The sequence below is a fragment of the Streptopelia decaocto genome (genome assembly GCF_964273445.1).
Source record: "Streptopelia decaocto genome assembly, chromosome: 2".
Lineage (NCBI taxonomy): Eukaryota > Metazoa > Chordata > Aves > Columbiformes > Columbidae > Streptopelia > Streptopelia decaocto.
The window spans coordinates 126,594,672-126,616,348 of NC_138655.1; the positions used below are offsets into that span (position 1 = coordinate 126,594,672).

The 21,677-nt window shown below is 35.7% G+C and overlaps 1 protein-coding gene across 3 annotated transcripts in view; it reads left to right on the forward strand.

Annotated features, from left to right (window-relative positions):
* Positions 1-21,677, forward strand: part of ANKRD28 (ankyrin repeat domain 28) — a 131,849-nt gene that overhangs the window by 103,404 nt on the left and 6,768 nt on the right. For all 3 annotated transcript variants that reach the window (XM_082046530.1, XM_082046529.1, XM_082046531.1), the window contains 16 exons: positions 1,206-1,269; positions 2,556-2,624; positions 4,160-4,300; positions 10,158-10,269; positions 10,890-10,916; positions 11,848-11,922; positions 13,116-13,317; positions 14,624-14,711; positions 15,173-15,290; positions 15,881-16,100; positions 17,479-17,566; positions 17,663-17,746; positions 18,176-18,321; positions 18,507-18,589; positions 18,733-18,815; positions 21,089-21,180. In XM_082046530.1, the coding sequence (XP_081902656.1) occupies positions 1,206-1,269; positions 2,556-2,624; positions 4,160-4,300; positions 10,158-10,269; positions 10,890-10,916; positions 11,848-11,922; positions 13,116-13,317; positions 14,624-14,711; positions 15,173-15,290; positions 15,881-16,100; positions 17,479-17,566; positions 17,663-17,746; positions 18,176-18,321; positions 18,507-18,589; positions 18,733-18,815; positions 21,089-21,180 (1,692 nt within the window). The remainder of the gene's footprint in view (positions 1-1,205; positions 1,270-2,555; positions 2,625-4,159; positions 4,301-10,157; positions 10,270-10,889; positions 10,917-11,847; positions 11,923-13,115; positions 13,318-14,623; positions 14,712-15,172; positions 15,291-15,880; positions 16,101-17,478; positions 17,567-17,662; positions 17,747-18,175; positions 18,322-18,506; positions 18,590-18,732; positions 18,816-21,088; positions 21,181-21,677) is intronic.

The window sequence follows — 21,677 nt, forward strand, 5'->3', positions numbered from 1 at the left end:
TATCTGCCCTTTTTGTGAGGAAGACTCTCATTGATATAAAATAAGAATCTCTGATTTTTAAGTGCATCAATATTCATGTGAAGAAAAGGGAAGGGAAAAGGAAAAGGAAGAGGAAGCAACCACCACCATGTTAATCTGCATTGTCCCAGTACTTGAATGACATTTAAGACGTTAGTGGTGTTAGACAAGCAACCTAGGAATGTGGGAAGGCATCAAAGACGGCTTTTCAAATCAGATTGGTAAACTGTCTTAAATTGTTCGTTGTGTGTCACTGCCTATAGAAATGGGAGGAGAACATAGTGATGCATACAAAACCCATGTTTTGGAGGATATGGAGTAGGAAAACAGTCTTGAATAGTAGTACTCTTGAATAAGACATCCTGTGTTGTTCACTTTTTATTGTTGTTGAACAATTCTTAAAAAAGGGGAGGGCAGGGGAGGAAGAAAAGCATTCCCAGGCAAAAGTACCAGAACTGGAGATGTAATTACTAAGTTTTGTTACACAAGAGCAAGACTCATAGGAGAATACAGTAATTTTCTCAAAAAAAAAATAGCTTTGAAACCTGATTTAAATAGTAATCTTCATGTAAAAATATGTTATTAGATATGGAATTGCACAGTTGAAGTTTGTGATCTCAAATTCGAAGTTCTGTAGTTCACACATTTGGGGAATAGGAAACTATCTCTAAAGGGCTCCTCTGTAAGTAATTGCTGTTTACAGCCTCCAGTCTAGCTTAACAAAGTTCTTTCTCTGGAACTAGACCTAAACTCAAGGATTAAATTTAAGTAGTTTCTGGACTTAGTAATGCTGACATCCCCCTCTCTATTTAAAAAAAAAAAATCTCTAAATCTCTGCATAACATTGATAAATTCTAGCATATTCTTAAATTTTCCTATTACCTTCATATATTTTATATTCAATATTACATTACACAGAAATATTAGCAGGTATATAGTATAAGAAAGAGTATAGCCTCAGTGCAGCTAATTGTCTTTCACTTGATCCCTTACAGTTTCACTTGAATGCCTGTTATTCAAAATACTGCAAATAGCAAGGATGTGTTTCAAATGAAGTAAATTTTCAGTGTTTAAGTTTGCAAGTAGCTGCTAAGTTTGCTTAGCAAGCATTTCTCTTAAGAGTAGATTACAGCATTTTTGTGAAAGGTGATGTTACATAATGATTTTACAAATTGCTTTCTTTGTAGGTTTTGACATTGACACACCAGATGACTTTGGCAGGACTTGTCTTCATGCAGCTGCAGCTGGAGGGTATGTAAAAAAGTATTCATGCTTTCAAATTTAGTGTTCTTTTTTCAATTGCTGATCGTTCCTATTTTTTGTGCTTTTCCTGCCCTTTCCCTTTGGAATTTATGTAAACATTAAAATAATTTCAAGATGGATACTACTGACAATCAATAAAAATAAATATTCAGCTCAATAATTAATTATTGGAGTACGGTGTCCAAGTATCATCAGTCTTACCTTAGGTTTATTCTTGGGGATGAACTGAATTTTATTTTAAGTCCCCATGGATGATGATGATATAATTTTTAGAATTTACAGCATTCAACGATGGCATGCCCAGCTAACAACACTGTAGGAGATGAGGTGGAGAACAGCAACTTTGGGAAATGTTTTTTTTACCAAATATATAAACAAAAGATCAATCTAACTAAATTAAAGGCCATGGTTAAATTCCAGAATTTAGGTGGATGAAGTAGTCAGAACTACTTGCTCATCACTTGAGTTGTGATCCATATTGATTATTGTTATTGCATTGTAGGTTTTCTATAGCAGCTACTCAAAATTGCCTGGAAGAATTGGGTAATAAATTTCATGATACACTTTGTGGGACACAAGAACTCCATGATACTGATATTTTCATTTTTTTGTTTCAATGTTGTTTAAGTAACACTGTTAAGTAATCATGCTAAGTCAAAATATACTTGATAGATGCATCCTTGTTGCGAACTATTACAGCTAAAATGCTATCTTTTCACATAAAAACACATAATTTGTGACACATTCCCTCATTCATCTCCAGTTTAGGAAAGTTACTAAGATAGTGTTTAAATGCTAAGCAGTATTGTATATCTATTACGATGATCATATTTTATTGAAAATTAATTACACTAAAAAAGAAAATATTTATGTTGCAACTTGCATTTGGCCTTAAAAAAATAGACATTAAAAAACTGCCTCTGTACTGGAAGCCTGGTAGCCAAAAGCATGTGACATGCAGGTGTTATTGTTTGTTTGTTTTAAAGAATTGAAATTTCTGTTAAATTAGGTTAATGTTTATGTGCTTTATGCATGCCATTTGATATCAATAAAATACATATTTATAGACTTGAAAGAATTTATATTCTTTCCTGATTTGGTCCTGTAATTATGAAATCTATTTTGATATATTTATCAAAATTTTCATATGATAGTTCAGTTCCATTAAAAATAACATACGAGATGTGTATGTGTAGCAGTTTTGATATTTGCAGAGGCCAAAATTAGGGAAATAAAAAAATGCAATCACAAGTAAAATTACATTAATTTAATAGGAATCTGGAGTGCCTAAATCTTCTACTAAATACTGGTGCAGACTTCAACAAAAAGGACCGATTTGGAAGGTAAGACTTTCTAGATTTGTATATTGTAAAGGGCTGTAGTAGCATATGGCTCTGTGGGCAAATCTCTGTGTTCCAGTTTAAATGCCTTTTAAGATACGTGGTCTCTAATAAACTATGCTTCAGCATATGTTATCGAAAGTTCCAAGCATATTTTGTTTATTGTGTTTTGTTAAGTAAGTGTTTAGTCTTGTTTTTAAAGACTGAGTTCCATATTCGACAGTAATTTTTATGAGCCTTTTTTACTTATAACATGGATCTGATGAGTTTAAATCACTCTCGTCCAAGGACATTAGTGGTGTTTTCCAAATAATGTATTAGTCAAACCAATAATTCTGTTGCTATTTCTAAGCTTTTTTATGAAAAAAATCCATTATTTTATTATAACTGCTTCACCAGTTTCCTGTCATTATATCCACCCCTTTCTGTTTCCTTGTTTAGAATCACATTAATTTCTGTTTTTAGTATAGGATTATTTAAGTTTAGATGGCATGATGAGCACTTGTGTAAAATCTCACATCACATCATGGAAAATATGATTTTCCAGGATGTAAACAGCGAGAGTAGGACTTCAGGAGAATGTTATGGATGCAAAGTTGTGTTTTGCATTAAATTCCACTTCTTTCCTGAGAAAGGAACAACTATCTGTAACAACTTTTGTCATGGAAAGCTGTTTTTTTGTGGGTTTGATTTGGTTTTTGGTTTAGCATGCATTGTATGTAGAGCAATTCTTTCAGGAGAGGGAAAAGATTTAAAATAGTTAAAATTTGAGAGAAATTGGGAAAAAGTGATTTTAAGGGAGAAGGAAGAGGTAGGACACGCCTGTGTCCTCAAAATTGAGATATTTATAGTAGCAATCTCTTTTTAAAAATAGAAATGGAATTCTGAGTCATTGTGGTGCTTTTGAAATTTGGTCTGAACTGGTTTATTTAGAGAATTGTTTACGTATTTGAAGCTGGAATAAGTTTCCTCGAGATGACACATCAGTACTAATATTTCATGGCTTTTTTATAAGAAAGCAAGGTGTATTTTCGTTAAGTTTTATTTAACAATACCTCTGGTACGTTAGTGTAGTTAAAAATATATATGCTTGCCTCTTTTAGACAGAATTCTGATCTGCCTGTTGAAAACTTCTGTTGGTTAATTGTTGTATTTTATTTGCTTTGCAGTTCTTAGAGTTGTCCATATATTTCCATGTGACTTGAAATTACTTAATTAGAAAGAAAATTTTTAATGTAAACTTGATTTTCCTCTATATGTTTACACAAGAAAATTAACATAAAGCTTCCCTTAATACAAAGTCTGTGCATATTTTGGCTGGCAAATAGATCCCTGAGATAATGTTCTGCATTATTAGTGGCCCCTAGAAAATGTCCTGATTGTTTTTTTAATATTGTAATGATCCATTCTTCATCACAAATACTTGTTAAAAAACGGACGGAGGATTTAAGTTACATTTTGTTTCGCTTTTTTCTGTCTCTATAATATTATTTTGCTGTTATTTACCTTTGTACTTTTTATTTAAATGTGTACTAAAGAACTCCACTCCATTATGCTGCTGCCAATTGTAATTATCAGTGCCTGTTTGCCCTGGTGGGATCTGGAGCTAGTGTGAACGACCTGGATGAGAGGGGTTGTACACCCCTGCACTATGCAGCTGCATCAGACACAGATGGAAAGTAAGTGGCGTGCTTGGTGCCAAATTCTGTCTCCTTAGAAACATTTGAGCTGTAGATTTTGTGTATTTTCTGCCTTCATATTCACCAAACGCATTTTTAAAATATTTTTAAAGCTTAAACTTAACAGGGGATTATTCATTGTATATAAAATACTTTATGTAACAAATATTTCTGAGAAAAATTAGCTATAATAAAATGTATAGTATTTTTTTTGTTATCTCCTATAATTAAGATGTTTTAGTTCAGGAATTCATTTAGAACAGAGTTTTTAATCACATCTGCTGTGTAGTGGTTGAGTAAATATCGTTTGTGGGGGTTATTATGACAGTTGTGAGCAGTAGGGTCATTTTTTTAAATCAAATTCTGATGAAAGATGGTGTGTTTTATGGAGGGTTCTTAATGTTGCCCAAAAATCTGTGTGGTTAGTCAGAAATACAGTATAAAGCTAGACTGTGGCTTATAGTAGGCCTACATCAGGATAGACATTAACTCGACATTCAGATAGAAGATGCTTTATCTGTTTGTTTGATTACACTATTCATGTTTGGCGTTACAACTCTCTTGTTGGTGTAAGATTTTGGGAAGCAGTTACACTTAGTAATGAAATTAATCCAGAAACTTTCATAAATCCATAAATGTCTCTTGCATGTGTTTATTTTGTAACTAATGGTTATATTTAACATAGTTAAGAATGACTTAAATGCTTCCATGCAAAGCTTATATAGGTAGCACAAAATTGATGAGGTTACTTAAGCTCCAGGCACTGTACATTATTAATATAATTGAGGAGACTTGAGAAGAGGACCACACTCACATATACAGGTCAAAACAAGAAAAGTACCTGCCTCTTTTATGTAAACCCCAATTTCAAAACAAAATTGCTGCCTTTTAGATGTACTTTCAATTCCTGCTGGAGTTTGCTGAGATAATTTTACTTGAATTGCCCTCTTACAAGTTTAGCTAGGATTAATTTTAGCTTCACAGTTGCTCTGAAAACCTCCAAACTATAATGGGTCTTCAGATGACATCATTTTGCCATCTGTCTTATAAAAGGCATGAGCAAGAAGGATGATGGCAATACTGCAGAGCTTTGGGAGGTAACTCAAAGAGTCGTGTCTGGAACCCACGTGGTATCGCCCTGCTGGTTAACAGTTGGGTGTCTGGAAGACAGACTGCAAAGCAGAATGGCCTGAGGAGAAGCTTTTTATATGGATGCAGCAAGATGATTAGTGACAGCTGGAAAACCAGCACTGCTCAGCTCATATTCAAAATAGGAATGAAGCTAAAAATGATTATTGAGTTGGAATATAAAGCCTGGGGGGAAAAAGAAGTCAGGAAATTATCTATGTAGAAATTCCAAAGATATCTATGTGCGTTGTTGTAGTCTTTGTTCAGACATCTTTAAAGACAGATTTTGGGAGCAAGGATGTTTTTGTTGAAAATTATTTTTTTGTTTGTTCCTCTTTGGAAATTTTTCTTTTGTATCTTTAACAAATGCTTCTGATCTGGAACAAACACCAGTAAGCCTCATTTTAGCAAGACTAGACAGAGAAACATGATCCCAGAATGAGATAAATTTCAGGGAGAAAAATACACACTCTATGTAAGAGTTATTTAATAGACAGTACACCCATAAATAAATGGGAAATAAATTTAACTTATCTGGACTTTCAGAAAATTTGATTAATCTCCTTTTAAAGAGGCCTCTTGAGGACAGTTAAGTATGCAAAAAATGCTAAGTTAATCCTTTTCCTGTATGAGAAGGAACAGCAAAAATAATTATCTGGTTTGCGTTGGAAAGAATGGGTACTCAAGGATTTTTAGTAGACTTTGCTTCCTGCAGTGTACTTAGTGTCTTGTCCTTTTGGTGAATACACATATAAAGAAAGCACACAAGTATAGAAATTTAGATAGCCAAGGCAAGTGATGTTTAACATTTATTAGTGAGCCATGAATGTTAATACAAAAATCAATGATTAATATTAACAAAGAGACGATTCCACAAATAAAATGTAGGGACAGTAATTCTCACTAAAGGGGACAAATTTACTTGGATTCTTAGAAATCTCATCCCGTTTCAATTCAAACAAAAGTGTGCAAGCACAGTTGCCATTAATGAAATCCAGGCATTTGTTTACTCAGCAAATAAAACCTGAATTAACTGGTTAAAAATGTAGATATGCTTTACAGATAACTTTACACCAAGTTCAGCATATCTAATAAAAAGCTATTTATCTCTTGTGTTTTGTATGTTACTCTTTAAAACTGGAGACCTTTTAACCTTTTTCATTACCTGTCCTTTTCTTGCTTATGTTGGACACAAAGCAATGCAAGTGAGAGTTCACCTTGGTGTCATTCTTGTTCTTCTCAACTTTGTAATGAGACAGAGTACTTAGTAATTAGGTGCTTCATTAGTCATAGTTTTTCCTGCAGCTTTTTGCCCCTTTCATCTTCACTCATCTGATTTGTTACTTCCAACCTTTGGGATGGAAGAGCAAATGTCAGGTCTTCACTTCAGCAAATCGCACATGGGGTCATCGGGCTCTTGACCGACAGCTTTCTTACTTGTGTTGAAATGTGTTCCTGTTTCATCACAGCTGGTACTGGATCTCATTCAGATTATGAACTTGCCTGGAATGAGGAGATGGAAGAGTTCTCTTCTGTGAAAAGACTCAGAAGAAGTTCTGATGTTGCAGAGTCATGCTGTCTTCCTTCAGGAGATGGCTGCTTTTGTAAAACTTCTTCCTGTATTTCTCCAAGGTTTGAATGTTCTCCAGGATTTTGAATTACCAAGTTTCTACTCTTAATAAGTGGGAACTAAAACCCTCATAATATGAGTGTATCCAACTGACCCATTTGTCACTACTGAGCTAAGGAAGAAAGACTCCAAGCTTGATTTGACAAGATAATATATTTTTTAGTTTCATGTGCATTTTATTTAACTGATAACGGAGAAGTATTTCATAATCCCAGACAGAAGAAGGGATGGTCACCATATGGCTTCACCAGCAAGTTCAAGGTCATGATTGTGACTAGCTATAAACATCTCTGCATTCCAAGTGCACATCTCTGTTCTTCTTGACCTACAGAATTAATCTGTCCAACTATAATATAAAGTATATCACAGAATGTTAAGGATTTGAAGGGACCCCAATAGAACATCTAATCCAATCCCCCTGCTGGAGCAGGAGCACCTAGATGAGGTTACACAGGAAGGTATCTGGGTGAGTTTTGAATGTCTCCACAGAAGGAGACTCCACAACCTCTCTGGGCAGCCTGTTCAGTGTTCTGTTACTCTCACCATGAACAAGTTACTTCTCATATCTAAGTGGAACCTCCTATGTTCCATTTTGTACCCATTGCCCCTTGTCCTATCATTGTCACCGAGAAGAGCCTGGCTCCATCCTCATGACACTCACCCTTTCCATATTTATAAACATTAATGAGGTCTTCCCTCAGTCTCCTCCAAGCTAAAGAGCCCCAGCTCCCTCAGCCTTTCCTCATACAGGAGACGCTCCACTCCCTTAATCATCTTCATTGCCCTGTGCTGGACTCTCTCCAGCAGTTCCCTGTCCTTCTGGAACTGAGGAGCCCAGAACTGGACACAATATTACAGATGTCGTCTCACCAGGGCAGAGTAGAGGGGAAGGAGAACCTCTCTGGACCTACTAACCACCCCCCTTCTAATACACCCCAGGATGCCATTGGCCTTCTTGGCCACAAGGGCACAGTGCTGGCTCATGGTCATCCTGTTGTCCACCAGGACCCCCAGGTCCCTTTCCTCTACGCTGCTCTCTAACAGGTCATTCCCCAAATTATATGTTGTGTAGAAAGTAGCTTCACTTAAAGGCATTCCTGGACTATTATCAATGCAAGACTCTCCTGTCTGGATTTGCCACAGGAACAATAAATAGTCCTAAACCAACAGTTTTAACAACCCATTTTATCATAGAAGGACTGGAATGTCATGCTCCCTTGCTGGACTTCTGCCTGATGAAGTGGCCATGCAGATGTTGGGCGTCTTTAGACTTTCACCTCCCAGATTTTGTTCAGCTGTAGTTCAGTCTTTAGAAGGTCATTTTACTGCAGGGTATGTTTCAAGTCATAAGATATACGATTGCGCTTGAATGTACGACTGCCACCTCAGTGGTGCGTTGCCTCTGTTTTAGTCACAGTGTAGCGTGTAGCTTCATGGTGTGCTTCATAAGATTTACAAATCTCAGTCCTCTTTGGGATCAGTCTTCTCCTAGCTTCTTGGTTCTCCTTTCCTGAATGGTCAGACATTCTTTCAGTGCTGAGAAGACCTACCCATTCCATTCTTCATTTTGCTCTATTATAACAGATGCTCCTTTATCGGCAGAGAGCACTTGTGAAAATAATGGATATCTCAAGGCAAAAGGACCAACCATTTCATATCAGTGTTCTTGAGCTCAGAGCTGTGTAGAACAGAGACAGAGCTTTCTGGTCTTCTCTTCAAAATATTGTGCCAAGGTCTCAACAGTCAATCACAATACGCAGTGTTGACAAGTGGGATGTCATGCAGTCTTTTTTCCCATGCTGGAAACAAATGATCCAGTCATTCAATATACTAGCAGATAGTTTTGAATGAATTTGTCTTTGATGAGCCCAAACTAGGAGATCAGATCCAAGGATCTGAAGTCCATCTGCTTTTTATGAAGTATCAGTTGTTCTGTTCTCGACACAATCTTGGTTCTGTTATCAGGTAATATTGTATTTGCAGTTTCTCAGATTCTGAAGGCTCTGCTTAATGTAGGACATGAGAAGACCTTCTTAATCCTAACGGTGTTTGAGCAAACTGAGACAAGTTCCAGAACTATCTTAATGGGTCAATAAGAAATCTAAAATCTCCTTCCTTTCCTGTTGTATTAATTCAGAATTTTAGAGACTCTGTACAATCTTGATCTTGCTTACTGTCTGTCTGGATGTTTGGGGGCTCTTATTATGGTCTCATGAATACATTTGCAAAGAACCGGATGTTATTCTGGGACTGTTGGTTTCTAACCAGCCTTTACCCCGTTTCCTGAAGCTCTTGAAGCTGAGATGGCTATATGTCAGGTAGTTCAGTGCAGATCAATTTACCTCTTCTTTCTCTGGTGACTGCTGCTTCTTCAGACTTCTCATTTTCATTATTTGTAGCCTCTGCAAAATGTTGTTGAAACAGTAGACAACATAAAATTATTGGAATTGTTCAGTGTGCATGCATGGACTCTCTTAAAACAGAAAAACAGGGGGAAGGAGCTGACTTTTTTCATCCTTCTGGCTGAGTGTCTGTGGTTGAAACTCTGATCATGTTCTGTCTTACAACTTTCTGTAAGGAATGGTAGGATACCAGGGTGCCAACAACTGCATGTGTTTACTATTTTTTTTTTTTTAATCAATAAATTAGTGTCTGGTAGTTGAAGTGTATGTGTGTGTGACTCCTGGATACATACAATGAGTAACTCAGCTATTGGTTCTTTCTGTATTGAGTGCAGAAAAATGTACTGTACAGTAAAACATACAAAAATAGTTATAAATTATATTAACAAAAGTAACTGCGGTTGTATTAGCTAGGAGGAAAACAGCCATGAAATTCTTGTTTTAACCAAGTCAGATAATTCAGGGGATGCAGAATGTCTGCATAGAAGGTTTCTTTCAAATTTTGGAAGCTTTGTGATTGACCTTAAAACTTGGTGTAATGAGTTAGGTGTTCTCTAGTCGTAGCCAATACTGTACATTAAGTCAGTGTTCCTGTGTGCTGTATCCTATTTTCCAATAGAATTGGAACAATTTATCACTTAGTGTAAAGTTGAAATTCAACATTTAGATATATGGTTGCATATGTCAATTTAAATAGGTGCCTGGAATACTTGCTAAGAAATGATGCCAATCCGGGGATCCGAGACAAACAAGGATACAATGCAGTTCATTATTCAGCTGCTTATGGTCATCGCTTATGTCTTGAATTGGTAAGAAAACGTATCATAGATGAAGCTGTAACAGCTGCTCTTACGGCGTATGATGCAGAGGCCGGGTGTTCCTCCACCTCGGCTCTTCAGCCCCTGTGAGGATGAATATTTAAGCACTGGGTACTCTTAAAATAGGGGCAAAGTGAGGAGCTAAGAGGGTAGATACTTGCTTAAAAAGACGATACATTCTGAGATGAAAAGATAACTGGTTGAGGATGTGGGATTTTAGGTTTGTTTGTTTCTTAACTTAGACTATGCTACTAAGTTTTTTCCTGGTGGCTGAAATAAAATAACCACAGGTTATCCCACTGAGAAGCGTTAAGAAATTTTGCAACTGTCATTTGAAGGAACAAAACAAAATGTAGGGAAAAACCTGTAAAGTAAGAGTGCTTTTTAAAATAGTTCACGTATTTACAGTAACTAACAGCCACATATTAGAATTTTAGATACTAAAGCCTCAGGTAGTTTTTTTATTATTCCCTTTGCAAAAATGTGTATGTTATTTGATATCCTAATTTTATCTTCTCTCTGTTATATTATACAACTTAGTATTTTTATACAAATTATACTTTTATATTCAAATGTATTGAAACATGAATTCTGAATTTTTTTAATTGCAGATTGCAAGTGAAACGCCTCTAGATGTTGTAAGTATATTATTTCTTGCTGTTAAAGTACTACTGTATAGCAAAAGGGGACATGTAATTTTAAAAATACCAATTCTTTTTAGACTTATTCAACCATTTATTTAATGCGTAGATGTATTATCTAGTTTCAATTACAATTCAGAATTTTAAAACAAAAAAATATTTTCTAATCTGTTTGGTTTTTTACTGAAACATTTGTATGACTATATTATAAAAGTACGATAATGAAAACTTAGTGATCGGGATGTATTAGGTGTTCTTTAAACACTTAGAATGTTTTTAATTCTACTAGTGTACTAAATGAAATATGGTCTTGAAAAAGACCCAGAATTAAAACTTTAGAACACATCTGAAAGTAACAAATAGAAATGTATACACATGGGTATTTTAATCATATTTTATAAGGCTTATGCCTTTTTTGGGTCTATCTCTTCTTTTTGGGAAATGCTTTTCTGTTCTTAGAAATCTATCTTGCCTTCTGGCTTTTCACATTGTTTTCTTGCTGACTTTTCACCTAATCTAAATGGTTACTTGTTTGCTTGCTTGTTTGTTTTTCTTACTACAGCTGTTTTCACCTGACCTTGTCTTCCCTTTTTATGCATTTCTTGTGTATTATTTGATATGGCTGCTTCAGGAAAAATATAATAATTTTATATTAGTTTCTTATTTAATTTTTGCATTGTTATGCAAAATTAAACAACTGTGCTTGGGAGATGAATATGGGGGAGGGGTTGCAGTCATTGCAATTCAAACTCTTTAAAAGGTTGAAGGAGATCTAGCATTCCTAAAGAAACTGTAATCCTATATTATTCTTCATCTTTTTCCTCCTCATTTTTCAATCTGTGTATACTGAAAAAGGTAGCAATTGTTGATGATGTTTTTAAAAGTGAGGGATTCTTGGGCTCACTCTTGACTTTCTCTCTTTGCCAAGCTAATGGAAACATCAGGTACTGACATGCTGAATGATTCAGACAACAGAGCGCCTATAAGTCCACTGCATCTGGCTGTAAGTATTTAATTCTTCAGTGATGGTAGCTCATCTAATTGCAAATGGGTGTTGACACACTTTTATTCGTTCTGGATTTTTTTAAAATCGGTCAATAACAATAAATTAAATGCAAAAATAAATGCATTTTATTCCTGAATAAGATACTCATGGCAAGTTTTGCATTTTTCTTGAAACTTCCTTCATGGAACACTTTTCATTTGCAATCTTCTAGTTAAGATTTATGTTATAATTTATACTACTGAAACTTTCAGATGACTTGTTCTATAAGTAATTATGACTTTATCATCATAGTTGTTTTACCCTCATCATTTTTTAGGATGACAGATGTTTGTCCTTAATACTTTTAAGACACATCTGCACAGACTAGTATAGGAGAGGACCTGATGAAATTGTCTATACAAATATGTTCAAAATGCAGAGTAACCAGCTCAATATGTAGCTTTCATCTTTTTACTGGACTTCGGGCAATTGAAAAAGTCTCATGCAGTACATATATATGGCCAAAATAAAAAGTGATCTTTAATAATGGTAAATGAAAGCAGTTACCAGAGACTGTATGAGGTTCTGTACCCGTGAGTATACATTTTAAATTTATCATGAAAATTATAAGATAGTTGTATATGGTTTTTTTCATTATTAATTTGACACTTTGTCTTGACACATACCTACAGAGTATTCTCTGTGCTGCTTTTTTTATCCTTGTATATCCATTCTGATCTCTTAACTGTTTCATCCCCTAAGTTCCTTCTGTTTTACCAGTTACTATTTGTACTGGCTTTTTCTTTTTTAAGTATTTTATTTGAAAAACTAATAGGAAATAGTTACGTTTGCATATGTTCCTCACTTGAAATAATTCGAGGGCAATGTAACTATAACATGAAGCAGTGAAACATGCAGTATTCAAAATACTGGTAGTTACACAAATTGGAGCTATATGATTTTCTGAGAGTAGTTTCAGTTGCTGACTGAAAGGATAAAATGGAAAAAAAAAACACCAACCTTCTTGCTTGAAATTTTGAGGTTTTTAAAATTAGTTGTAAGTATTGTAAGTATTTACATGCTACATCAGTAGCTCTTCACATGTTAAAACAAAAATACTATCTTCACAGTTTCATTTATGTAATCTGGGTAAAGAGGGGGAAGAAAATATTGCCAAATTGGAAAACTGAAGAATTTCCTTATTCTTGTAGGCCTATCATGGCCACCATCAAGCTCTGGAAGTGCTGGTACAGTCACTGCTGGACCTCGATGTGAGGAATAACAACGGAAGGACACCTCTGGATCTTGCTGCCTTTAAGGGACACGTGGAATGTGTAGACGTGCTCATTAATCAGGGGGCATCAATCTTGGTGAAAGATTATGTTGTAAAGAGGACACCAATACATGCAGCAGGTATGTGCTAACCGCTAACCTCTAAAATTTTGGTTTTTCAAGTGGATCATCTTCATGTCTAGGAGTCTCTGTCATTATTGTTCTAAGAAAGGTGTAACAAAGCGGTTGGCAGATGGACAGTGGTATTAACCCAAAGCAACATTTTGGCTCAAGGAGGGCTGTTCCATGGATGGAAGGGTGTGTTGCCCTTATCTGTTCAGCTAACTCGTCTCTCATGCAGCCCAAACCGTAGGCCCAAATTTAGATCTGTGAATTGTGTTGCCTGTCTTGCAGTATTTTAACTTATAAAAATGACTGGAGTCTTGGAGAATTTTGTCAGTTTGAGAAGAGACGTGAAAGCTATACTTTCCAATTTTTTTTCCAAGGATTTAAATGATTCCTGAGTGTTTTCAAAATAACAGCAATCCTTTGCAATGTTTTCTCACTGCCTTTCTCAGAAATCTTGTCTCCAAGTCTAGCGTTCGTACTATATTCTTATTTTTTTCCTCTCCTTGAAAATACGCTTATTTAAATTGACATTTATAGTTCTGGTGTTCTAGAAATGTTGCAGTAAAAAGAGTGTTATGTACAAAACATCATCATTCTAACCACTTAATTTGTTGCCCATGAGCAAAAGCTGTATTCTTCTATTTGATTTAGGTTCTCATAACTTCTGTTAGCATTTCTTTCTGCTAGAGAAGGATGAATTGTCACTGTTCTTATGTGGACTGAATACAGCAGCTGTATGTCACAATTTCCCCTCCAACAAGTAATCATTTATCTTTCATGAGCTGCATTTAAATGTGATTTCTCAGTTTTTTGTTTCTTTCTTTAACTGCATGGTTAATTACTTCTGTGCATTGCATTTCCTTCCTCTCTTTCTAAATGTGATTTGAATTATCGTTTTGTAACTGCGCATGCTACACTCGCTAACAATCTGTGTATGATTGACTAGGTACGTGTTTACCTCGTCTTAAAGCAAGCGAAAGTTATGCCAGTTACTATATTTAATTTTTCTTCCTTGTGGATGTTATATAAACATGTATTCTCATTATGGTTAACAACATTGATATGCAAAAAACCAAATATCTGTTGGCAATCAACAGGTGGAATTTATTACTTTTAGTACTATACAGTGCAGAATACCCAATTTCTGAAATCACTTTCTAGTGTTCATAGTTTCTGTTTTTTCCTTCAAGTTATGACAATGGTAAAGCTGTACAGTGGGTTCTCAATCTCAGGGGCTTTAGTCTGAGCAGGTTACTGTTCTGTTGGAACGGTATACTCAAAGGCAGTTAATGTAAAGCTTGTATATGATGTTTTACAGCTACAAATGGTCACTCAGAATGTTTGCGGCTATTGATAGGAAATGCAGAACCACAGAATGCAGTGGACATTCAAGATGGAAATGGACAGTGAGTTTAAACGATACACATTCTGTTCTTCACAAATTATTGCATTTTATAAAGGGAAAACCTGAATATTTTACTTGGGTGATTTTTCATTTATTACTTTAGAGGGAGATGATATTTGAACTGGGACAAATCAGATCCTGTATTTTGCAATAAACGTAATGTTGACAGTGAAAAGTGTTCCAGCAGAAGGAAACTAAAATGTGTCTTACTGCCCAGATGCTGAAAAAAATGGATTCTGGTCCCTTAACTGGGCCTTCTAAATTAGGGGATATTAATTTATTTTCTTATATCTAAATAACCAATATGAGTGGCATTCTGAGAGTGAAGGTAGTGGTAGAGAAGGCCATTGATGACATAAATTCTAACAGTGTTGTCCAGAAGGACAGTAGTTGTAATATTTCAGCTGAGTGCCAGCTGTTAAATTTCCATACAGGTGACACTTTATTTCACTCTCTGCTTAGGACACCTCTGATGTTGTCAGTTCTCAATGGACACACTGACTGCGTTTATTCACTCCTGAACAAAGGAGCAAATGTAGATGCCAAAGATAAGTGGGGAAGGACAGCATTACATAGAGGGGTAAGAGAATATTTCTTTTATATCCTTTCATGTTTTACACATATAAATTTGAAATATGGACTTAATACGTAGTTTTAATGAAGTTCTCATTATTCTTGTTTTGCCATTCTTAGTTCCTAATTGTCTTTTTAGTTGCTTTCAAAAGGCAAGCTTTTGCCTGTTTGCTCCGTACCCTCAGAATTCTTTTGGACTTCTAGAGGCTCTTAATCTTGCTGTAAAAGTGTTGACTGGAGAGATCCCAGAGAACGGCTTCTTGTTGTGGGGCGGGGACAGTGTTAATGGGAGGAAGAAAAGCATAATGCATGCCATATGCCAATTTCTTTTTTTAAAGTCTCTGCCAGATAAGAAAATTGAATGAGCCCTAGAGAGTAGCAGTTCATTCAGGGCTATTCCAAGAAATTATTCTGTCATCAATGCATTGCTGCTTTTTTCAACAGAATGGCTGTTCCATGAATAAAAAATAATAACTGTGCTTTATTTTGTTATTAAAAATGTAAGAAATTGTCTGAAGTTTGCTTGCTTTAGTTACACACCTTGGCCTACATATGTTAGCATTTGCAAACTTGCTGTTTCCTCTCTCTCTCTCACAGGCAGTTACTGGGCATGAGGAATGTGTGGAAGCATTGCTACAACATGGTGCTAAGTCCTTATTACGAGACTGTAGGGGACGAACCCCTATACACTTGTCAGCCGCATGTGGACATATAGGTGTTCTAGGAGCTCTCTTGCAGTCAGCTACATCTGTGGATGCAGTACCTGCAATAGCGGACAATCACGGCTATACATCACTGCATTGGGCCTGCTATAATGGTAAAAATACATTAAAGCTAAAATACAGGTCTCAATGTATTTGTTGATATTGAGACAGAAGTTATTACTACTTATAAAAGTAGCAGATGAAGTCTGTCCTCTTTCAGATGTTTTTAGTCAATGTGACAATATGATGGACATGGTGTCTTGAGGGGGGGAGTGTGTTCGCTTCTAATACATAATATGAGGTGTTTATTTTTGTACCAAATAGTTTTATGCCTCAAGCATTCTTTCAAGAAATTCAGTGTAGTACCTGTGAATAGAAGCGTGCCACACATCCCAAAAAAATAGCCATCACAGGCAGTCTCGGGAGGAACTATTTCAGATCAAAGCTCTTTTTAAAGTTCTCTCAAATCAACCTTGATAGGCACAAGAAGCTAAGTATAGAAAAGTGATTCAATAAGAATTTGGTTTTTTTCTTCAGTGATACTTTTCTTAGATTTGGGGGCGAGGGAGGCCTTAAAATGTAGGAAACTCATTCAGCTCCTTTGATAAAGATTTTGGTGTGTGTGTTCCTTTCCCATAGAGTAAAGGTTCTCATTTATTTCACCTCTGATTCACATGATAGAGAAAGATCAAGAAGGGTTTAGAGCTTCACTTTACCACTTATTTCAAAGTGAATAACTAAGTAGACTGTCTTCATAGCTGAAACAACTGGGTAATGTACTGATAATTTGAACTAGAATAATATCTCTTTATCACATTCATAAAACCAAACTGTATAGTTTGGTCCATTTTCAGAGTGACCAGAGTGTCTGAATAAAACAGAACTGAAATATGCTTGATTTGTAGAATGAAAATTTGTCAGGACTTATGAAAATCCAAATCTTCAGACAACAGTGAATGTCAAACTAAGGTTCTCTGCATATAGACATCAAAGATCAAACAGATACTTAAAATTGTTAGCTACCTGTACAGCAGCAGGATATAGAATTTTGAAAATAATAGTATGATAGGTGGAACATGTTCTTTTCAATCTTTTATGACTATCAACTTGGTTTTTCTTTGGGTTTAGCAAGACGGTGGAACAAAAATAACCCTCAAATGGTGGAGATGTCATGTAGACTAAGTGGTGAATGTACCATAAAGTTTGAAACATGGAGATGTCAGGAACTAAATTAAGTGTTCTGGATCTTCTTCAGACAGCGTGAAATCCCTTCTAGGTTTCACAAAGTTTACAGTGTTAAATGTCAGTTTGATTTTCAAGATTCTAAAAATGTCTTAGTTCCTTAATGTAGCCCTATCGAATATAACCAGTGTGTTATTGAATCTTGCAAGTAAAATATTGATTTATCTAATTTAGATCCATATTATTTGTTGCGATCCATAAATAGACCTTCTCCCCCTTTTTAATATCCAACTTTTACATTTGCTTTAGGTCATGACAGTTGTGTAGAGCTCCTCCTGGAACAGGAAGTTTTCCAGAAAATGGAAGGAAACTCTTTCAGTCCATTGCATTGTGCTGTGTAAGGAAGTGCAAAATTATTCTTCACAGATTTCATTGCTGTATTTTAAAAAATATTTATAATTCTTTAAATAACAGCCTGTTTAATTCCTTGTAGGATAAATGACAATGAAGGTGCTGCGGAAATGTTAATTGACACACTAGGTGCGGGTATTGTAAATTCAACAGATTCGAAAGGAAGGTAAGAGTGTAAACACACAGTGGAAGAATATTTGTAATACAGTAGAGTGGCTTTGCTAAATTCCATAGTTATTTGGGGTTTTTGTATTTGCTAATTACATTAAATCTGCCTCCCCTGTTTTTATTCTTTTAAGATTTTTTTCTGTCATAAAAAACTTGAATTGGCTTTTTATTATATAGGCAAGTTTGAGCATGTTTTAAACTGTGTCACTTTATGGGTAGTACTTTATGTGTATTTTATTTTTTCTGAATTAAGTTGTATCTCTGTTATAAATGACACAGAGGGAAGCTCCAGCAATACTGATTTCAAAGGGTCAGTGAGAGGGAGCGCACAGTCTTTTGTATCTCCGGGGTCACGGTCAGCGTGTCCCTTTGAATAAAATAGAAAGCGTGGCTGAGCGTGGCTGTATTGTCTCTTGATCTGTTGCAGAACTCCTCTTCATGCAGCGGCTTTTACAGATCACGTTGAGTGTCTACAGCTCCTGCTCAGTCACAATGCTCAAGTAAATGCTGTAGATTCTTCTGGGAAAACGCCTTTAATGATGGCTGCAGAAAACGGACAGACAAATACAGTTGGTAAAGAGAACGCTTTGTATATTTCTGCCCTTAAATATGTTAATCTTACTATGGGTAAGGTTGCCTTATAGTCAATGTTCTTGTAGATCTGTTTTGTCAAAATTATGTTTTCATTGTGCACAAACATAAGCCATTGAGACTTAAAGGAATACGCTTTTAGTTAACACAAACCTTTATTTCCCCAGAGGTGCTGGTTAGCAGTGCTAAGGCTGACCTGACTTTGCAAGACAGTTCTAAGAACACAGCACTCCACTTGGCTTGCAGCAAGGTGTGTGCGTACTCTGACTTAGTGGTGCTGAGCTTTGTGCTATCAAGCACTGTCTAGAAATGTTAACTTGCTACTTTGAAAAAGCATTCAAAGTAGTTTTTGAAGACTCTTTGCTATATGACAGATGTTTGTTCTGTATTAAGGGTCATGAAACTAGTGCCTTGTTAATACTGGAGAAGATTACGGATAGAAACCTCATCAATGCCACCAACGCAGCCTTGCAAACGTATGTATCAGCAGTGACTGTGTTGTACATTTGTTGTGTTTCTGCTAAAACCAGTATCTTGCTGGAGGAATATTTTTCAGCATTTTTTTTCCAAATGGGTTGAATTTTCATTGAATTGCTTAACAGGTATCAAGAGCTTAACAGACTTGTAGTGAAATGGCTTAAAGTTCTAGTCTTAGCAGAGTGAAAGGGATGATAAATAAATCTTACAGTATTGTGATTCAGGGAATCTTGTGTGGAATTACTGCAATCCACTGAGATTACCTGTAAACCAGTATTTTTCTGGTTCATAAATGATCTAGTTTTTCAATTAAAATTTACTTCAGTTAACAACTAATTGGAGGCAAACTGAGACTTGCTCTTCAAAGCTAGCTAATAAAAAAACCTAGCCGAAGTATGCTTTTATGCTTCAGCATGCTTGCTGTTAGGAAAATATACCTATTGCTACTAGGGTGAAGGCCTATTTTCTATTAAATATTATGGAGAATATAGTATTCTTAATGCTTCCTGAAGATCTTCTCTCAAGTAGAATTAAGCCTATTTTGTTACCCCAATCATAAGGAAAAACTGTGGTATGTCAAACTGGGGGATATATTTCAGGATGCACTATTAAAATGACTTTTGTGCATTTTTGTCCTTTTAAAGAAAATAAAATATTTGTGTGACAGGCAATATTTGACACCTGATATGTAGCTATGTACATGAATTGGTAGACTGCTTGAATAATGCTATCACTGACCATTTAGGAAAAAAACAAACAAACAAACCGTGGAACTTGTAAGCAACTTGTGTATTTCTCTGGCCTTACATCCATTCTGGAATCTGTCATGCTCAAACTTCTGCAGTTCTTTCAGCTGTTCTCAGAGGTCTGCTTGAACTAAGGAGTTAAGATACTAAGAGTTCTTCCTCTGCTCTTGCTGCTCACCATGGGGCACCTCAGGCAGCATGAAATAACCAGAAAGCAGGAAAGGGTTTGTTTTGCCACATTTCTGGCTCAAAGCAGGGGGTAACTTGGGAGGAGGAGAAACAGAAATGGGATGGGAACAGAAGTGGGAAAATACGCTACCACAGGCCCATCTAATTCCCCCCACATGCCTTGGCTTGTATAGTCAGATCGAGAAATATTATGGGGAAAAATAGGTGCATATTCACACCTCCACGAAATGTTTACATAAATTTCAAGATTTAATCAGTTGTTTAAAATATTACTGGTTTGGCAAATGTTTCTTAGTAACTAAACTGACTTTTTACCATAAACAATGTCCTACTTTGTGCCAAGATAAGCATTACAATTGTTGGCCTCTATTTTAGTTGCAGTACATTTTCCAGTATATCTGTGGTATGCAGGCATTCTTGAATTTTAATACTTTAATATAAGCACCATAGATACAGCTTCTCCTAATTGTATCTTTTGCATTTCTGATCTCTTAAGTAAGGCATTTGTTTCCAAATCAAACTATAGTTCATAGTTAATTCAAACCATTTTAAGAATCTCAAAGTGAATGAAGAGCAACACAAAGCAGAAGGGAAGTAAGCTGATTATTCTCTTTCCTGCTGAGTGGTGGAAAGGTTTTATTTAAGCCAGCGTGAACCAATTTTGAAAAAAACTGTTGCATTTGCAAAAGGTAGAATACTTGAGGTAAAGCCACACTCTCCTTGATAGATCAAGTCACTGTAAAACAGGGTTATAGTTAATAGTTTGAGGTTTTGATAAGTAATGTTTTTCTTGCTTCATGCATTATACTGTAAAATACTTTTTTCATTTCTAGTCACAGGGGAATATAATGGTTTCTAAAAGGCAGATTGATGAAATGCTTCTGCATCTCCTATAAGCATTTACATGCAATAAAATAACTACCATTCTGCAGTTTCTATGCTAATGATTATTGCCAGTGACATGGAGTAACTCTCAGATGTGATGATATCTGTTACAACAGTTCAGTGAAGGATTTATCAACAGTAAGGTACCAGACGTTCCTGAATTTTAACTTGCTAAAGTTCCTAAGCAGGCAGGTCTCTTCTAGCAGCTGCTTCCTCACTGTGTGGTACCATGAAAAGAAGAAAGAACATGCACGATTGTTATTGTGCAGTTTCTTTGCAGTAAGAAAAGAGATTTGCTGGTTTTCCCATCTTAGTTATTATATCTACAAAATGTATATAATGTGTAACATGCCAGTATAAATACTTCAATAATCATTTAATTAGAGGCAAGCTACTTATCTTACTTAATATCTTGTTCTAAGGTTTATTTACCAATTTATTTGTCTTCACAGACCTCTGCACGTTGCTGCTCGGAATGGACTAACAGTGGTAGTTCAAGAGCTTTTAGGGAAGGGAGCAAGCGTACTTGCTGTAGATGAAAATGGTAAGAACACATTTAACTTTGTTTCCCCATAGAGAACTGTGCTGTTAAACTCAGCTCACTGAAATGCAGTGACCTTGCGGGAATTTCTTATGAGCCTTGCAGTAGGTTCCTGCATGGAAAAAAATGTGTTGGGTTGGTGATGGGGCATTTTAGCAAAGCAGCAGCAGTGTAAGAGGAGTGAAAACTTTCAGAACAATGCAGGTCACAGCACAGAAATGTTTGGCTTGCATTTGTACTTTTATAATGTATACACTATAAATACACTAGCTCTGGCATACTGGAAACAGTTAAAAAATGTAATGCTCAAAGTAAAATATAACTTCCAGCTGTTAAGATGGATTGAATTGCCATCCATTTTGTTATGGTAGGTATGTTGGTGTTAGTTTTTTAAAAGCAAGTATGAATTACAAATCTCAGTTACTGGTCTCAAGCTTCTGGCTCTTTAGTTTTTTGGTGCACAGAAATAAGAAAAAGTAACTGCTTTATCACAGAGAATA